The 20,542-nt window shown below is 43.1% G+C and overlaps 1 protein-coding gene across 1 annotated transcript; it reads left to right on the top strand.

The window, feature by feature from the left end:
• Positions 1-9,473: 9,473 nt before the first annotated feature.
• LOC118832962 (60S ribosomal protein L30-like) lies at positions 9,474-9,821 on the top strand. The gene has a single exon (XM_036740361.1). It carries the CDS (start codon positions 9,474-9,476, stop codon positions 9,819-9,821), a length of 348 nt encoding a protein of 115 aa, XP_036596256.1.
• Positions 9,822-20,542: the final 10,721 nt, after the last annotated feature.

The following is a 20,542-nucleotide window of genomic DNA, read 5'->3' on the forward strand; positions in this document are numbered from 1 at the left end:
AGGCTCCATAGTGATCCCTGGGGCAGGGAAGTCAGAAATTGGGTTTCATTCTGAGCTTTAAAATGTGTTACCATAAAGGAGTGTCTCTGATTCTCCAGATTAAAGAGTAATGTTCTGAGGGTAATTAATGAATTAATTAATGTAATACTTTCATTTAAAATGAGTCATTCTAGTTTTGAAATAAATAAGACTCCAAAGTGTGAAAGCAAAATTCAGTTGGGGTAAATGTTATCGGTGGACCTAATGAGTTAGCTTATTCATGTGGCTCTCTTAGAAAGACACTGATGAGAGACAGTGAGCTGGGCTCAGGAGTGACAAGTGGGAGGAGATGGTTTGGATGGCATTTGGGAAATTCAGCCACCCTTTCAATGCTTCCCAAACAGCCACATTTTCAACACTTAATAGCCTAGAGTTTTAAAATGTTCTCTTTTATATTATATGGCTGCAAATTGTAGAATATCATACTCACAGAAGAATCAAAATTACCAGTGTTCCAATGGAAAGGCGTGGATGTCAGGAGGCCATAGCATACTTCCCACAGTGACTTACACAAGAGAAGGGACATGAAACATATCATCAGACACCTGCATGACCAGAAAAAAGAAGTATAAATTACAGGCCCACCATCAACACGTGTGCCCCCAACCGGATTAAAATGGAATTGGGAAAGATTTAACAAAATAAATAAAAATGCAATAGAAGATGGATAATGTTCACACGTGCTTTTCTAAGTCAATATGTACCTCCAGGGATTTTTATGTACTGGACCCTGTTTTTCCCTGACTTTAACTCCACTGGTATAGAATGAAAATTGATCTCTAGCTGCACTGATATCTCTGGTATATTAAAAGCACCAGAGGAAGGCATCCAGGGTGTTAGACAGACACTTTTTAGAGAATTTATAGAAAGGCACAGACAAGAATCACACAGGATATGAAGTCATGGAAGGAATGCAATCTTCACTTGTGGAGAGAGTTACACACACTGATGAAATCATGGATCAATCAAAGGACAAAGACTGACTGAGGCATTGCTATTCTTGGCTCGGGGTCTAATTTAGTTGCCTTTTGAATTCTATGATGCTGACAAGGCCAAGTTCTTAGATTCAGAATCCAAATAGGTTAGTCCTCAGGGCCACCAATTCCCATCCCACTCTTCCATTTGGGCTAGCTATGTCAAGAGCATGTGAGTGGTTTCTTTGCAAATCTCTTGCAAAGGCTGAAAAAGCCACTCATTGGTGGTCAGTAGTTGACTTCCTAAATGTAACCCATCACTTTATCCTCAAATAGGGCATCCTGTTCAGGCACCTCTCCACCCTGTGGCTACAATACCAATGTCTCCACACGTAGATACCAGACCTCAAGAAATCCTTCGTCTTACAGAACCACTTAGCCGACTTGAATTTTTACCATTTCCATCTGAGATTTGCCGGGGCGGCCAACTATGAGCACCTCAGGAGCCAATCTAAAACAATTAGATGGTGAGCAGTGAATTAAAGGCGATCTAGATAGCTTTTTGGAGGCCCTCTCTGTTTCTTTGTGATCAAGAATTATCTATTCCAAGAATGTATCCTGCTTCAAGGGGTACTCACTCCTTGGGCAAGGAAATGACTATTAGCTAATGATTCAATGAGTAGTTCTGTAGTTGGAACCACAGAAGTCCATCATCAATCTCTGGTGCTTGCTGATTAGTTCGGAATCTAGCACAGTGCCTGGCACATAGTAGCTGCTTAACAAATGCTTGACTGATTGCTAAGGATGGGGCTGGGACTGCAGTCCAGATGAATGAACTTTATGTCCACAGTGCCTGGTTAGGACATGGCCAAATTCATTGAGGGGTATTTTGGGAGGAAAAAAAAGAAGCCTTTCTTCTTTGAGGTCAGATGGGATCAAGATGCTTTGGGGCCCTAGGGGGAATCATGGCGGACTGCTTCAGCCTGGGGAAATGTTAAAGAATTAGGATAGTCTAGGAAGCTTGCAGGCCACTTAGTCTCATTGCTAGGGGAAATTGTTAGATTCCTTGTGTTATTTCTGTTATTTCCTCTGTAAATAATGACTAGGAAAAAAACCCCTTGTGGCTTGAAATATGTGGTAGGGGGTAAATGAAGGTCTAAAGAGGACTTGGCAGGAATGGGAACACTAGATATACGGTGGCATCAGGTACTTTTCAGAGGTTTAAGGGCCACACAGGATCCAAGTAGGACAGAATGTTCAGTTAGTTGCCTCACCTTCATCCAGCTAGAGAAAGCGATTTCTTCAGAGGACAAGAAAGGAAGAAAGCCTGAGGCCAAGGGGGCAGGCAAGGTAGTAGTCCCTGTCTGGACCAGGTCATCTCAGAGAAAGAACTGATTCTCTGAGAACATGAGGCCCAAAGGCTCATGGCCTAAGGCGGAATCCTCCTAGGTAGGAATGAGGGCATAGGCTCAAATCCTGAGGTCCTGACTGTGTAGACCTCTCAGTCAAACTGCAACTTGATATTGGATGTTTGTGAGCTGATTTTAGAGTAAGTGTATTACTGGCATTCGGTTTTGAAAACCACAGCTCTCTGTCAATTCAGCCAACACTCAAAAACATTCTAAAATTCCCCACTTTGCCCTGACTTGTAGCCTGAGTACTTTGGAGGGAATGGTTCTAAGAACTAAGAGGAAATTCAGATCCTACCTCCATTCATTATCTGCCTTTTCTGTGGAAACTGCCATTCATTAATGCCAGCTGGAGTAATAGATTTGGTAATAAGGGCACTTATTTACCAGAAACTGAACTACAGCAACTACCTTTTTAAAAAGTGTTTAAACAGTTGCCCCCTGCACATGGTAAATAGTTATCTGGAACAGCTGGAAAGCAATGGCCTTCTCATGGTAGAACTCTATTAGTAATGTAAAGGGTTGGTTCTAGCTAGCCCCCCTCATCATCATAAACAATTGCATCTATGGTATTCTGCCCTGCCCTGCCTGCTGGGGACCACTTGTACCCTGAGCTCACTGGGGAGAACAGCCTCCTTTTGTAATGGCTCTTAGAATCTCTCCCAGAAATGAGGTCATACTCAGCTGGGGTGTGGGGGAGAATCACTGGCCTGTAGCTGGGAGATTTTGTGGCCATATGGACACGAAGGATGAGAATGAGTCCTTAGGGGCCATTGCCCTCTCTAGGAGAATCCCTAGGGGTGTTCCGACCTCCTCTCAGAATTCTGGAGCACAGAAACAAAAACTCCATACAGACTGGTGATCCACTTTCATGCTGAGGATTCACTCCTCTAGTGGCATGGAAGATGGTAGGAGCCTACCCTCAGCAAGTTTCCAACAGCTTTAATCTCAGGTATTTGAATGGAATCGGCATCACATAAGGAAATGTCTTAAGATACTGCCTTTATCCTTCCACATCTATGATATACGCTCATGTGTGTTTGTCTTGCCTTCTCTCTTAGATCATAAGAGAATGTTCCTTCTCTGCCCTCTGAATCCTTTCTCCACTGCCTCACATGCAGGCTATACTAAATGCCAATGATATACCGGCATGATGCTCTGTCCTCATCCTCTACCAAGTCAAATCATTCAGCGGATATTTTTTGAGTGCCCAACAAGGGAAGCCATGTAGTCAGACTACAACAGTGGGAGGAAGCAGGTGCAGCAGAAGCAAAGGAAGCCCTGGGTCTTTTGCAGGGCCAGCAATTAGCTAGTATTCTGAAACAGTGGGGAGCACATGATGGTGCTGGTCCTTAACATTGGCCAGCAGAATTCTGTTGTCAGAAGTGCAAAAGGAATAGAGAGTCTTTCATACAGTAGGTACTTAATAAATATTTGTTCGTTTCACTTAATTGAGGAGGAATGAGCAAGGAAGGCCCCTCAGCAGAGGTTTCAGATGAGCAGCCCAAGGGCCACATGCTGCCTGCGACACTCTGCAGTGTGCCAGAACCATTGAAGTATAATTGGGAAATATTTCACAAAACAAACAAAATGCATTTGAACATAGATAATGTGAATAGGGGTTTTTCTAAGTCAATAAATGCCCGCAGGGATCCTCCCATACAGTTTAGTGCCCTTGGTTTCTCTTTGAGTACACAGGGAGCTGTCCCACCTATGGTAGCTTGGATCTTTGGACTCTTCCATGTTACCTACTATTTAGGGAGGGCTCCCAACAGAATGGATCTCATGTATGCCCCCTCTGGTAAATCTAGTATATTCAAGACTACCCTTGCAAGGACTACGTGTCCCAAGTGTTGGCATGTAGAACACCCATAACAAACTACTGGCCCAGGTTCAACTCTGCTGTATGCCTGAGCTGAGATCTTCCAGAACATTCCCTGTCCCTCAGGGCATGCTTGTGGCAGAGGTGGAGGAAGCATGATATAGCAATCAGACTACCTAGGTTCTATTCTCAGCTTTAATATTAATTAAGAGGGTGACAAGGCACTTCCCCTTTTTAGGACTCAGTTTTCCTCTCTATATAATAGGAGGGAATAGATGAAATGATCTGGAAGAGTCCTTCCAGCTCTAAATTCTCTGATTCCCATCAGTACTGATGGAAATACAGAGATAAACAAGATGTTTCCATCATTCGAGAGGTTATTCAAAGACTCAGCCACAGATTAATGAGTCCATCCAATCACCTTTATGGCCAGCTGCCATGATGATCCCTTTAACCTCCCAGTTTTATACCACTGCCCTTGAGAAGAGAATCCCTCTGTGGGACTCTAAGTGATGCCCTATCTCACTTGGGCCCACAGTTAAAACCAGGTCAGCAGTAGAAGCTGTGCATCAAGTGTAGACATGGGGCAATGATGTCCATGGCCAGGGTAAAGAAGTGGGGAGGAAAAGAGATTTGATAAGCTGGTCAATCAAGGAACTTAGGCACAGAGAGGTTGCTGATTAATTACTTATAGGGTTTAGAAGGGAAGATTCTGAAGAAGTGGACTGCTCATGACAATCGACAAGCATTCAAGTGCTTACTATATGTCAGGCATTGTGCCAAGTGCTGGGAATAAAGAGAAAGGCAAATACTGGGTTCCTGCCATCAAAGAGTTCCCATTCTAATGGTAGAGACAACAGTCAAAGGACTAGATGCATACAAGATATATATAGTACGGATGGAAGGCACTGTGTATATGGGGGGGAGGGGTCGAGGAGGGAAGGACCCTCTACAGAAGATGGGATTTGGAAGGAAGGAAGCCAGGGAGGCCAAGAGGCCAAGGTGAGTTGAGGAAAACATTCTAGGCATGGGTTCTGGTACTGCAAAGACACAGAAATGGACAACCATCCAGTAAAGTCAGCTTCACTGCGTCATAGAGTATGCAGAAGGGGGTAAGGTGTAAGAAGACTAGAAAGCTAGGAAGGAGCTGGCTTGTGAAGGGCTTTAATTAAATCCTGTAGGGAACAGGGAGCCTCTGGAGTTTACTGAGTTTGTGGGCCTGTGTGTGGGGGAGGGAGGGGTAACATGGTCAGACCTGCACTTTAGGAAAATCACTCGGATTTGCTAGCCTAGCCAATGGTAGTTCTATTGAGACATTACTAACTATCAGTTGGCATGCCAGGGACAATGGGGAGCCGTTTCAGGTGTGGTAAGCTGCTAGTGTTTACATTGCTGGGGGGTGGGGGGTGGAATCCCAAGACAGACAGCTAGGGGATATGTCCTTGTAACATGCCAAGTCCCTGGGTGGGAGTCAGGAGCAATAGCAGAGTTGCAGAGAGGCAGATTTTACTTCACTATGTTGGGTGGAGAGGGGGTGGCAGGTTAGAATTCATACCTATAAGATCCATGCCAGAGTGGAATGGGCTGTCTTAGGTTTCCCATTACTAGAGCTCTTAGGGCGAACATCTGATGGCCATTTGGTGGGGATGCTACAGACAGCATTCTTGCTAAGGTACAAGTTGGACTAGGTGGCCTCTGAGGCCCCTGCCCTGCCCCATCCTGGATATTCTGGGATTCTCTGATCTAGGTTCAAAGCCTTCTATGTCATAACTTTGCTGAGTCTTAATTTCCTCATCTTTAAAGTGGGGTTAATAATACTAGCAGCTAGGTGGCATTGTGGATACAGTGCTGGGCCTAGAGTCAGAAAGATTGGGTTCAAATCTAGCCTCAGATACTTAATTAACTGTGTGACCTTGGGTAAGTCACTTAATTCCATTTGCCTCAGTTTCCTCATCTGTAAAATGAGCTGGAGAAGGAAATGACAAATTACTCCAGTATCTTTGCCAAGAAAATCCAAAGAGGGGTCATGAAGAGTCAGCCACAACTGGAAACAACTAAACAACAAAACAATAATCCTTGTACTGCTTTCCTTAGAGGATTATTGTGAGATCCTAACTCATAAGGGGCTATTAAAATTTAAGTTGTCGTTATCATTATTCTTGGTATCCCCCTGGGAGAATAGGCTCAGGGAGTTGTATTAGCTGTTTCTGGCTAGAGCTATGGAAGCAGCAAAGTGGCAAGGGAGACTGTATTATCCCAGAGAAAAATCCAGGGATGAAAAGTGATTGCTTCCAGATCCAAGTGTATCACTGCTTGAATGGTCTACTTCCTTTCCTCTAGTCTGGTAACCATGGTGCAGCTTGGAAGCCTCTGACAGCAGGCTGTATTTATTGGAGGCAGGGTGGGGGACATGCCGTGGACCAACGCTGCCCAATACCATGAGGCCAGTTCATGACTCTCGAACACTGATGTCATCTGGGTAATGCAGGCTAGCCGTCCATTGAGATACCTTTCTGGAATGATAATATTGAGGACAAGCCAGTTAAAAATGCAATGATTTTTATAAAAAATGATTATTTTATAGGCTAGTGGGTGTAATATACTCACTGATCTGTTTTTCTTACCTACCTGTCAAAACTCCAGTTGAGGATCTCATATCAAACTTATTTTAGCTCCAAAGAAGTAGCTGTTGCTATGGATGTCAGCAGGGAAAGAAACAGCAATGGGCTGACTGCTGAAATACTTTCACATAAAAAATCAACATACACAAAATGGATTGGAACCCTGAATCCTAGGGAGAAAGATGCTGCAATGTAAAGCTCTGTTTGTTGACTTTGAGCTTAACAACCCACGCCAACACACACACACACACATACACGTACGATCATCACTTTTCAAAGGAATTTTTAAAAACCTCTGGTTTTAACACCTCAGAAAATGGTAGCACAGCCTGTAATTTTTACAGATAAAGTTATTTTCATACAGATTAAATAATACCTTCCAATCTTAAAACAGGACTGAGTAACACCAAGAGGGACTGTGACATAGTGGAAAGCGCAATGAACTTGAAGGCAGGAGACTTAGGCTCTAATACTCCTTCACCCACCCATTGCTAACTTGTGATCTTTAAGTCTTTTCTAGTCTTTGCATCTTTATTGCCATATCCATAAATGGAGATAGCGATCAATGGAGCATCTAGAACAGGAAGGAAGTTTCGAGGACATTTCATCTGAGGCCATTTTCATGGGATTAAGTGATTTGCCCAAGGTCACAAAGGTGGTCGGTGGCAGAGCAGAGATCCCTAGCTGGCTTACTCCACAGGTTTGTTGGGAGAACCAAATGAAATAGCAGGGGTAAAAACGTTTTGGAAACTCAAAGACACTATAGAAACATAATGGAATGTGGCTTTTTGGTCTTTGGATTCTGTATTTATTTCCTAATGGAGTTAGCCTGATATAACGGGCTTGGAGTCAAGAAGGCAGGGCTTCAGATCTCTCTGGACACTTACTACTTGGGTGATGGAGGACAAGACACGCCCCCTGTGTGCTTCTCAGAACTCCCAGGAACCTCTCTAAGTAACTGATGGCTTGTGCTGTGTGTTGACCAAGCGAGTGTTCTCCATGCTGAAGAGATCACTGGTCTTTCTCATACGTGAGTCATTGCTTTACAAAAGTGGGACTGTCCTGACCTTTAGATACAAAGCTATTTCTACTGCTTCCACATCGGTCAGGTGAGTGTTTGGAGTTGTTTTCACAGGAGGAGAGATGAAATCTGTCACCACAGAACCATCTCCACTCTCTTGGCAGAGTCCAGTTGTGACAGAGTAAACCCTCTGACAATCAACAAACATTTATTAAACACCTACTGTAAGCATTTACTGTGCTAAGTGCTAAGGATACAAAGACAAAAACGAAACAGTCCCTGCCCTCAAGGAGCTTACCTATAAACAAGACAGACAAATATACATAGACATATACATATGAACCCACATACATGTAATACAGACTGACAGACACACATGCAGACATACACAATACATGCACATACATATACGAACACATAAATAGGTATATATACACTTCCGCAAGATGAAGACAAAGTGTCTTGGGGAGAGAAAGCATCTACAGCTTGGGACACCAGGGAAGGCTTCATGTCGAAACTCATGTTTGAGATAAACCTTGAAGGAAACCAGAGATTCCAAGACGTTGAGGTGAGAAGGGAATGCATTCCAGACATGGGGGTGTGGGGGTGGGCAGCCAGTGCCATGGCCCAAAGGTGGGATATGGACTGTTGTGTGGCAGCAACAGCAAGTAGCCCAGTTTGTCTGGATCCCAGGGTTTGAGGAGGGGAATGAGGTGGAAAAAGACTGGAGAGATGGTGTAGACAAGCTGTGAAGAGATTAAAATGTCTAACAGAGGAGTTTATATTTGAACCTAGAAGCTCTAGGAAGCCAGTGGAGTTTATTAAGAGAGGAGGAGGAGAGGGGTGTGTTATGTTCATTAGTGCACTGTAGGAAAATCACTTTGGCAACCGTGTAGGACATATATTAGAATGGGGACAGGCTTGAAGTAGAGAGACCAAAAAGGAGAAAATCTGCAAAATAACAAACCAGGGTTGGAGATGCCACCTATGGCCATGGCACAGAGCAAACCAGCTGGTCCTTGCAGGGACCATAGCGGTGATTTTGGTCTTACACCCTACAAGTGAACTAACCAGCCAGTGGAGGCAAAGCTTACTTCCGTGAAACTATAACATTTTAAATGATGGGTTTTCTGTCAATTAACTTGAGAAGATTTTAATATTAACAATAATTGGAAAACATATTTCTTCTATGCCTTAATTTTTAATAATCCCCCTGGGTTCTTAAATCTGTTATGATTTCCAGGAAAAGACTATGAAATTCACTTTTTAAGCTAAAATGAATATAAGGAGCTTTTGCACACATATTTAAAGATTTATTAAGACACTATTATTAAAATTCCTAATTCAAGATTAACCCATTGGATTTATAGCACTTGGTAAATTACTTTGATATACTTACCCATCTATTCTTTATGTATTCTTCTGGATCATAGACGATTGAACAAAACATATAACACTTTAAATAAAATATTTACTTTGAGATCACTTGTGTATAGTTCTGAAGATTTCTTAACACTTTAAGGATCTGTGATTTCCTTGCTGTGGTTCCTTCTTCTACTTAGAAAATCACAATTCTCCTTTCTCACTTCCCGGCCATCTTGGCAGCAGGTCTCTGGCTGAGGGTCCTCCTGCACCGCAGGCAGGAAGATGGTGGCCGCAAAGAAGACAAAAAAGTCACTGGAGTCCATCAACTCGAGGCTCCAGCTGGTCATGAAAAGCGGCAAATACGTGCTGGGCTACAAACAGACCCTGAAAATGATCCAACAAGGCAAAGCCAAGTTGGTCATCTTAGCCAACAACTGCCCGGCCTTGAGGAAATCAGAGATTGAATATTACGCTATGTTGGCCAAAACTGGCATACATCACTACAGTTGCAATAACATTGAATTGGGTACAGCATGTGGGAAGTACTATGGAGTATGTACACTGGCTATCATTGATCCAGGTGATTCCGATATCATTAGAAACATGCCAGAACAGACCAGTGAGAAGTAAACTGTACAAAAGTATACATTAATAAATGGGCCAAAACTTGTTTTAAAAAAAATCACAATTCCTCTAAGGCTTCACTAGATGGTCTTCATGAGTTATTATAGCCAAAAACACTTATCACCTGGTGATCAAGCTACTGGTGAAGAGGCTCTGTGAACATACCTAGGCTGGTCAGGGGACATCAGACATACCTTCAGTTCCCATGTCCATTCTTGAGACCTTTGCATTTTGGAAGAACCTGGCAGAGCCTGTACTCTACTAGTATAGCCTTTCCCAGAATCACCTCCACACAATCCTGAGTAGGCCCCTGTGATCTTGTTTGAGCTTCGTGACTACCTAGTAAGGAAGATAATATATGATGTACACTAATGCAAGGAGCTACGCTGGACGAAAGCTTTGGCACTGAAGATGAAGAACCTGGGATCAAACCCTGCCTCTGACACTGACTACCCATGCAAATCCATTTAATCTTCTGTTTCACTTTCTTCATCTTCAGAATTAGACATCTGACCTATATGGCTGTAGAAGCCCCTTTCACTTCTAGATCTAGGCATTTCTTACTCGCACTTTAGAGGAGAGAAAATCGAGGTTCAGATTACTCCTGTCAGATAGCCAGGACTAGAAGGGGGGTCTTCTGACTTCTAGTCCAGTGCTTCTTCCACTAAACCATCCTACCTTGTGCACTATAGTTTCTCAGCATAAACCTTCCACTACAGTATGGTAATGTCCTGACTAACTTATACTTGAAGTTTTTCCAACTTGGGAGGTCCTGTTAGAGTTTGTGTTCCAGTGGCCTAGTACCATCCAAGAGCCTAGAGCCACCCCCATGGCACAATGAGGCATTTTAGTAGGATTTTAGGACTAGAAGTAGTAGGACCAATTTCTGCCTCTCTCTTTGCAGGTAGTATGCCCCTTGCGTAGGCCTCACCTTCCTCTTTGCTCGTCTAAAGAAACCCTAGCCATTCTTTAAGCCGTATCTCCCCCATGAAACCTTCTACCATTTCTCCAGTTCAAATCTATGGCTTGCCAGCTCCTCCATGAAGCCTTTCCTGATTCCTTTATAGTTAATGACCTTCTCCTGCACCCATGGCCCTCACATAGCACTTTGTTCTATCCCTGTCCAATGCACTTATCAGCTAATGTGTCTCCCCTGACCCAGCCTCCACTGAGCTCACTGAAGCAAGGACCATGCCAGTTTATCTAACCCCTCTCTCCCCCAGGACTGAATGTCCTACACACAGCCAGTAAAGAGTAACTGTTGCGTATTGTTTGTCTAACATTCAATTCAAATAAGCATTTATTTTGTGCCTGCTGTAGGAAAAGGCACTCTGTCAAAAGCTAGGGACGCAGAGACAGAAATGATCCAGTCTCAGCCCTTGGAAGTCTTCAATTGACAGCACACCATATTTACAAAGATGTGTATGTGCAAAGTATACATGAAGTAATTGTATGTGAGAACAGTGACAACTGGGGAGATGAGGGAAGCTCGTGTGCTGAGGTGATCCATTAGATGAGCCTGGAAGCAAGCTAGAGATTTGAACAGATGGAAGTGGGCAGCCTGTGCAAAGGCGCAGAGGCAGGAGATGGAATTCAGTGGGTCTAGAACAGCAGGTTGGCTGGTTCAGGCTGAAGTATAGATTGCTTGAAGGACAGAATTTGAAATAATCCTGGAAAGGTAGACTTGATTCTGATTGCAAAGGGCCGAAAGTTTACATTCTATCCTAGAAACAATAGGCTTCCCCTGAAGGTCCTTGAGTATGGGAGAAACCTGATCATATCTGATCTTCTCAGCTGTGTGGAGAGTGGACTGGAGAGGGGAGAAATGAGACACAGGGAGGCTGGGGAAGGCTGCATGTCGGGAGCTTCATTAGAAAGCTGTTGGATTAGTTGAGGCCAGAGGTAATGGAGGCCTGAAGGAAGATAGTGGGTACATAAATGGAGAAAAGCGGACACATGAGACGTGTTGTAGAGTTATCTCTTAGTCCTCCCCTCCCCGCCCCCGCAGAAAAAAGATTGTAAGCTCCTCAAAGATGTCATATATTTATATGGTGTCTTCACAGGATTCAGCATGGCAGTAAGCATAGAGGAGGTACTGAATCAAGGTTTATTAACAATAACACAACAATAAAAATAAGCATGCTGTTAGCAGTCTTGTCAGTTGGAGTAATGTCAGTATTGGATCAATTCCCAGAAATAATCTTACCCAGTCACATGAAGCCAAGTCAAATGTAACCAAGCTCTAAACCTTTGTGTGTGTGTATGTATGTGTGTGTTCTGCAAAACAGATATACCTTGGTTCTATCATAGTTCGTGTTGTTTTAAATCTCTAAATTTATCCTCCCTGCCCCCCCCATACATATACCTCCACACTCTAGATTATGGGCATATGGACCAATGTGGAATTATAATAATAATCTTCTCACTGGCATCTTCTTCCAATATTTCATCATGCACAGAGGTGACCTCAGGTTCTTAAAAGTGATGCCAGAAAAGCACAAGCTATATCAGGATCTACCAAGCTGGTAACAATTCATGTATGGCCTAGCAATGGACTCTAAAAGTCCAAGAGAGAGATTCAGTTTGGGAAAACTTATGCCTGGGAGGTTGTCTGCTGGGGGATGAACATTTTTGGCCATGCCTACTCAACCAGACCATCTACTAAGGCAATTGTGATCTTTGTTGGTGGAAGGAATCACATTAATGAAGTCCAAGAGCTATTGAACAAGCATGAAAAAGCCTCACATTCATATACTGCTTTATGATGAATGACATCATATTTATAACAACACCAGGGAGGTAGTAGAAATATCATTATCCTCATTTTACAGATAAGAAAACCGAGGCCTCAAGGGATTAAATGGCTTGTCCATGAGTCATACAGCCCATAAGTGGCAGAGGTGGCCTCCAGACTCTGATCTGAATTTAGGCTTGACATGTTTTCCGTTATATCTTGCTGATATTCATGTTGATCTTTTAATTACCATTAATGTGTAGAGAGGTTTTTTTCTAGTAAAGTTTTATTTTCTAATTAGGAGGTTAAGCAACTTTATAGGGAAAAAAGAGAAGCCAGTGAATATTAAACTCTAAACTTTTACATTCCTCCAAATTCTCTTTTGTTCTTTGTTAATATGCTGTCTTAGGTTTTAATGTTGTTACAGTTATAATCAGTGGGTACATGCTTTTCTTGTTCGTTTTCAGAAAGCCAGGAAGGCATCACTTTATGATTCTTTAGCAAGGTCTCTTCAGCCTCCTTTAGCTCTTAATTAAAAAGTAGAATATGAATGTTGAGATGATAGTAATAATAGTATTTCTCTCTCACCTAACTAGCAACATGAATTATCAGCTGGTTGTAAATAAATGATCTGTTGCATAAATAAGCCCATTAAATCAGACATACAAGGCAGAGCAGTTTAGTGACTGTGCTTATTATACTTCGGCAATACCCCAGTAGAGATGGGATTTCCTTGATGTGGGCACTCCTGCCACACACCCAGATGGCAATCCCTCCATCCCTTCTTAGATGGTCGTCATGAACTACTCCGAACAAAGTGTCTGGACCCCTTGTGAGGTTGATCCCCCAGGCACTTAGCTAGGCCAAGCCCCAAAATGACATGACTGATATGTGATTCTTATTTGGAGCCCCTTTAGCTCTCTAGGGAAGAACTGCCAGGGCTCGTGCTCCTCTGGTAGAGCCTTCAAGAAGGGCTGGAGGACTTTGGTGAATGAAGTCCTTGTTTCCCAAGTACTGGGATTAACAGAAAAGTCTTCATTTGAGGGCCTGTTAGTTCACTGGCTAGAGACCTCTACCCACAATAACCATTAAAGATGAATTTTAAAGTTAAAATAGGGATTTCCCAAAGTGAACTTTAAATACTCTCAGGGAAAGAGGCAGGGGTGTGTTGGAGCCAGCTTTGAGGGACTTGAGAGAATTGTCAAGTTTTCATTGTGAACATTATGCCTCAAAAATCAGCACTGGTGCAAAACAGGCCTTGATTTAATGTTTTATTAATTGTTTAGCCTTTTGAAAGTGTTTCTAATGCAGATAAAATTTAAAAGTGTGTGTATACATTTTTTCCCCAGAGAGCCTGGTAGTTAAACATTTGCCAGCACACCCCTATATTGCTCGAACTCAGCAGGATTACAGTAGAAGGGTCAGACAATGAAGTCACCACCAGACTGGAAGCCTGATAATTGCAAGATCATAATAATAATGAATAGTAATAATAATAAATGGGAATTAATACAGTGCTTTAAGGTTTGTACAGTGCTTTGTTTCTGTCATCTCATTTGAACCTCACACCCACTTGGAGAGAGGTAATATGGTAATCATGAGAACGGTTTTAAATTCCAGAAGTGGCACTTCCTTTCTGTGCAACCTTGGCTAAATCACACAAAAAGAGATTTTTCGAATTGGAAGGGACCACAGAGGTCATTACGACATGTAGGAATCCCCTCAAGATCATCCCCAAGGCTGGATGAAGGCAGGTCATCTAGCCTTCTTTGAAAACCTCCAATGTGGGGAACCCGCTCTTTCTAAAGGCCACCCATTCTGCTCTGAGATGGTACTAATTGTTAGTGAGGCTTTTTTTCTCTTACAGCGTGCCTAAATCTCCCTCTAGAATTTTTACCCATTGCTCCTAGTTCTTTCCTTCGGGGCAATCTTCTGTTCTCCAAACTAAATATCTCCAGCATCATTAACTGTCCTCCTATCTTACGGTCTTACGGCCTCTCAGATTCTGGCCATCCTTCTTTAGATGTTCCTCTGGCATGGTAGTGTTCTTCCTAAAATGTGATGTCTGGCCCTGAACCCAGTGTTCCAGATGTAGTCTTACCAGGGCAGAGATGTCACTTATTGTGATCTGGAAACTATAGTATTCTTGAAGCAGTCTAAAATTGCATTGGCATTTTGACTACCATGTTGTGCTGCTGGTTAATATTGAGTTTTGAGTACATAAACATTTCTAACCGCCTCCCATTTTTTTCAGACAAACTACTATGTAGCCAAATCTCCCCTGTTTTCTCCTTGTATTAGGGATCATAATTTGATCATAGAGTCAGAGCTGGAAGGAGCTTTACGACTTCTTGTTGTTGTTCTTGAGTCATTTCAGTCATGTCCAACTCTCCATGACCCCATTTGGGCCAAAGATACTGGAGTGGTTTGCCATTTCCTTCTCCAGCTCGTTTTACAAATGAAGAGACTGAGGCAAACAGGTTTAAGTGACTTGCCTGGGGTCACATGGCTAGAAAATGTCTCAGGCCATATTTGAACTCAAGAAGAATAGTCTTTCTGACTCCAGGCCTGGCATTCTATCCACTGTACCACCTAGCTGCCCACTTTACAGCTCCCCTAGTGTGAAATCCTCATTTTCAGGAGTGGTGGCCAGGAAAGTGTTTTGGTTAGGGAAGTCACAGAGATGGTAAGGGGGGACACTAGAACAATCCATTGACACGCCTTTTCCAAGAGGTGTGAGGGGCATCCTTTCAGTGGCATGCTTGATCTAAGATGAAGTTCAGAGCTGAGTGGCCTAGCTTATCCCAGGTATTGGTAGTATCAGGCTAACAAATAGCTGCTCTTGTACCCTTCAACAGGGACTGACCAATCACTATTAATCAGTTTTTCTTCTTCTTACTTTTACTAAATGATCTCTTTCTTGCTGTCACCTGTGGATTTGTATCATCATTCCTTCAAGCTCAGGAAATTTCTTCCCCTTCAGAGGATTCAGGTCCCCATTCGATAGGAAGAGCTTTATACCTAGTACTAATGCTGAGTTGTGACCTGCCCCTAGGGTTAAGATTTTGAAGGGAGCAAAGCGAGAATACAGTAGGGGCAATGAACTCTCTTGTATTCTTTCAAGGCACATTTCATTCTCCCTGAGAATGCTCTAGTATGTTCACCCTTATCTTCTAGGAAAGAGACCAACGTGGAGTGTCTACCTACACGAGTTACCCTGCAGTGACAAAAAGGCATCCATGTGGCATTCTTTGCATTGCAAAATGCAATCTTTTTAAAAATGCCTTATCACAAAACCACACCACAAAATAAGAGTTGCTACTTTAGGACATTCTAAAGGGTATCCTGCCTTCCATCCCTGCTACACAGAAGATCCTCATTTCTTAATCCTTCATCATTCTCCTTGGTAGCTCTTATGGCCAACTTGTACATGGAACTTCTGTGCCAAACTGCCTGATGGGCATACATCACAGGGTGCTAAGAGGCAAAACCCCATTTGCACTGATCAGCCTGTCTTTTCTGAAAGAGGCAGCTCAATTGCCTTTGATGGAAGATATCTTCCTGCCCAAATTCCAGAAGGAACACAAGCCAAACGAAGCTGATGTGTATAAAGGGGTTTCTAAATTCAGTTACCAGCCAGTGATCAGCTCTTAAAAGTCTCCTGTCTTTTTGCTTTTCTCCCTTAGGCTTCAGTTCTTTCCTATGGGAAAGAACAGAGCTGGACTGGACAGCTTGTGAGAATCCTTTCAGGATGATATGACCCCATGATGTCTGTAATACAGATAGTGACATATGGGAATAGAAGCACTACTGTAACTAGGGGATTATTTCAGTGGGATGAGAACCAGTTGCAAAGTGAGAGAGGAAAGGGGGTATTCTGTTGGGGAGGGTGATAAAATATTGGTTATAGAGAATGATAATAGAAGCTGATCTGTGGATCGTCACATGTGGGGAGTCTAGAAAGAAATTTTTAATGACATTGAAACTTCAATAAAAACAGGTCTAAGGTGTACTCCTCTCATGTGACAATTCACAGATAGGCTTCTATTATCATCCTCCATAACCAATATTTTATCATCATGGCATGGCAAGCTGGCCAGTGGAAAAAAAGGGTAATGTTTATGTATTTCCCCCAAACTCACTGATTTTTCTCAGTGACAGTTTCCTCATATTTACATCGTTCCCTTTCTGAGGGCAGAGGTTCAGATGGCTAATCTTTTCTCTTGGGTTCCTTAGAGGCATATGAATTGAGAGGAGAAATCGAAGAGACTATATGCTTTTATTGAGTAATTATATTAAGCACAAGAGAAAACTAATTCCAGGCTCCATCTCACTGTGTTTTTTAATTCTCCTTCCCAGTGTGCCACAGGGACTCCATTTTCAGGGCCAATCATCCTCCTTCTTCTTCACACACAGAAACTAAAAGGGGTAATTATCCCCCAGGAGCACCTTAATTGTCCCAATTAACCTGACCACTTTTTTGCAATCAAAGCCGAGCAAAAGAAGGGATTTAAAGTGATGAGGCCCCATTCTATGAGCTCTGTATAAGCTAGTGGTAAGCCATAGAGCATTTTTTGAGGAGAAAACTTTGGACTCAAACATGGCATATTCTGGAACTTACAGTCTAGGATTTTTTTCTAACTAGGACTGTTAGATAAAATGACATCCGAGAGAGATTAAATTCCACTGGAAGTGTGTACTGTACAGTGCCATTGATCAGTCTGGGAAAATTATCATGTTAGGAGAAACCATATTATGAGGGACAGTTTGTCCTAAAGTAACAGCTCTTATTTTTTGGTGGGTTTTGTGATAAGGTATTATAAAAAGTTATTCTTCCACAAAAGACCTCCTCCCCTGCCTCCTCTTGATGCGGGGAGTGCCCTTGGGTTCTCATAGGCTGGACCAGGAAGGCACAAGCACTGGCAGGTCCTACTGAGGGAGAAATGCATAGAGTAGGAACTTAAGAGCACTTACCTGGGAAGGTGTGATCAACTGGCAGCTCTTACCTCCCCCTAAATATGCTACTTTTCCCCAATATGAGCTAAGCCAACAAGAATTTGCTAACTGCCCACAGCATGCAAAGCAATGTGCTAGGTAATGAGAAACAATGAAAAATTAAAACTGGTCAGCATTACAGAGCTAAACTTGGGGAAAAACTCACCACCTTTAGGTGATACAGTGGCTGGAGCAACCAGTCCTGGAGTCAGGAGGACCTGAGTTCAACTCCAGCCTCAGACATTTACTACTAGCTGCGTGACCCTAGGTAGGTCACTTATCCCTGATTGCCTCCAAAAAAAGACATCCAAGCCAACTTTATTTGATAGGTGAGGAAACTGAGGCCCTTGCCTTGGTACACACAGTTAGAAAGTGGAAGAGCTAGAATTCAGACTTGGTATTGTAACTCCCAAGTTGTTCCCCCCTGCGAGATTTGAAGCTGCCTCTCAATCCCTGTCTTCCAGGAGCTTAGGTTGTATTCCAATACAGTATGTCAAAAACAATAGTCTGGCAGTGATGAGGAGAAGGGTGAACGGGCCTGTTCACCCACCTTTCTTTGATTTCTCTTCCCTACTATAGACTTGTTGCATACAGACAAGTTTGCCTGTCTCCAATCTTTCTCTGCTTTAGTAAATTGTAACAAAGGATCTTTCATTGACTTTCTCTTATTTTTTTAAGCTCTGAGCCCCTAGCAAGAGCCCACGTTCTGTTGGAGCACCTCAGTTTAGATCCCTTCTCTGAGTTTGCTTTCCCCTTCATTTGCTTCCTCCCAACTGCTTTTTTGGTAAGTGTATCCAGACTTGCAAGGCCTATGACAAACACTGTTTTTAGACAGATTAAAACTTTCAAAAGTGAGAGAAACTGTTCTCTTCATGTCCAGAAGAAAAGATTTCAGGCTTCCAGAGAGCTCAAGGAGAGGGAGGAGACACAGGCTTACTGCCTGCTGGTCTATAGTCTAGGGGTGTTTCAGGAGCTTAGCATTTGGCCTGCCTCCAGCCTGGTCTTGGCTCCCTTTGCTGCTCACCTTTGCAGTCCTGGCTGCTTTTCCCAGACTCCCCTTCTCTAGCTCTATGTGATCAGAAGTTGGCTTCTGCCTGGACTGCCTGAAATGACCTTAAAAGGCCATCACTGTTCACCCTAGGGCATTGCTCCCTCTGTTTGACTCAACGGACTTGTTCCCACTTCCCGAAGGGATAACCTGCAGTGCCTGTGTTCCTAGTGATTTTATGTCCCTCTTTTATGTGATTAGGTCCTAGGATTTCAGGAGCCAACTCCTTTACATGTACATGATTATTTGAGGAGAGACTGGAGGATCAGGGAGGGCTTCCTAGGGGAGGAGGTGGCATATGCGCTGAGCCTTGAAGGAAGCCAAGGTGAGGAGGAAATGCATGCCAAGCACAAGGGACATAATGTGCAGAGGGAGGAGATGGAATACCCACTTCAGGCAACAGCAAGTTAAGCCTTGGGAGGCAGGCTGGAGCCAGATCATACAGGGCTCTGAATCCCAAGCTGAAAAGTTGTATTTTATTATAGAGGCAATAGGAAGCCACTGAGTATTCTTTAATGAGGGAGTGATGCAATCAGCCTTGCCCTTTAGGGAGATCATTTTGGCAGCCACATGGAGGATGTACTAGAGGTGGGAGAAATTGGAAGCCAGGAATCTGATCAAGGAGGTTAGGAGTGATAAGGGCCTCAGAGTGGCCGCTATGTAAGTGAAAAGAAGGGCTAGGTTCAAGACATGTTATGGAGGTTTAATTGACAACATCTGGCAACTGACTGGATATGCTTCTGAGGACGCGAACGTGGGTGACTGGCAGAATGGTGGCAGGCACCATCTTTTAAGATGTTGGATGGTCTGAGGTGATGGTAGGCTTAATGAAGGTAAGGATAGGGAAGGCCTAGTCATGCTTTTTGGTAGCAGGGAAAGAGCCAGTAGATAGGGAGTGTTTGAAGATGAGACTGAATAGTTGAAGGAGCAAGTTCCCAAAGGAGGGAACGGGGAGAGATAGGATCAAGAGGCCTTAAGTGAGGCAAAGAGGAGGGCTCCTGTTTTATCAGAGTCTGGAGCAAGGGAGGAGAAAATGGGGGGATGAGGTTAAGCAGTTTGGAAGTGTGGGACAGGAGAAAAGTGGAAGCTCAGAGTGGATGGCTTCTACTCCTGAGAGGGAGACAGGAGGAAGTAGTAAGGCTTGAGGGGAGAAGGTTTCCAATAAATAGCCTTAAAAAGTACCTGTAGCATAAAAAGTACCCTGGACTGGGAGCCAGAGGATCTGGCTTTGAACCCTGGCTTTGTCAATAGTCGTGTCTCTTTGGGCAAGTCATGTGACCTCTGTGAGCCTCAGTTTCCTCCTTTGTAAAATGGGAATAATCCTTGCCCTTCTCATATCCCAGTTATTGCTCACAAAAATATATTTTAGTGTATTGCTTAAATGGTAAACTCATGCAAACTCCGCTTACTAGATTAGCAGAGAATCACAGAATTTCAGCAGCCATCTAGTCCAACGCATGCCCGAAGAGAAGTCCCTGCTACAACGGACGGGAAGCCCAGAGGGGGCGGGGATCATATATTTATCTAGATCTCCTTTCCTTCCTCTCCCTACACAGTGTCTAACACAGAGCCTTGAACATAGATGTTTAGTACCTGTTTGTTGAATAAACGAACATTTTTGCAAACTTTTCTCAGGGCTCATTGAGTTATTATTGGGCACAATTATCTAATTAAACATTTGGCGCCTTAGTTCTACATCATCAATTTTAACTCCTTGACTTTATTAATCATTTGCATTGGAAGAATAAAAAAGAGTAATTTAATTAATGCCCTTCTCTAAGTTAGACATGATTGTATTCCTTGAAGTATTTAAACTAGAAAGAATAATCTCAGATGATTATACAAATCACTCAAGGGGAAAAGTCACTTTCCTCTTAAAGCTGAAATATCAAGTGACTTCACAAACTTCAGGGGGAACAGATGAAGTTTCTAAGGACATCTCTTCAGTTG

Source organism: Trichosurus vulpecula, chromosome X, assembly GCF_011100635.1.
Source record: "Trichosurus vulpecula isolate mTriVul1 chromosome X, mTriVul1.pri, whole genome shotgun sequence".
Lineage (NCBI taxonomy): Eukaryota > Metazoa > Chordata > Mammalia > Diprotodontia > Phalangeridae > Trichosurus > Trichosurus vulpecula.

Coding starts and splice junctions, on each gene's coding strand:
- LOC118832962 (XM_036740361.1), top strand. CDS start 9,474: ATGGTGGCCGCAAAGAAGACAAAAAAGTCACTGGAGTCCATCAACTCG.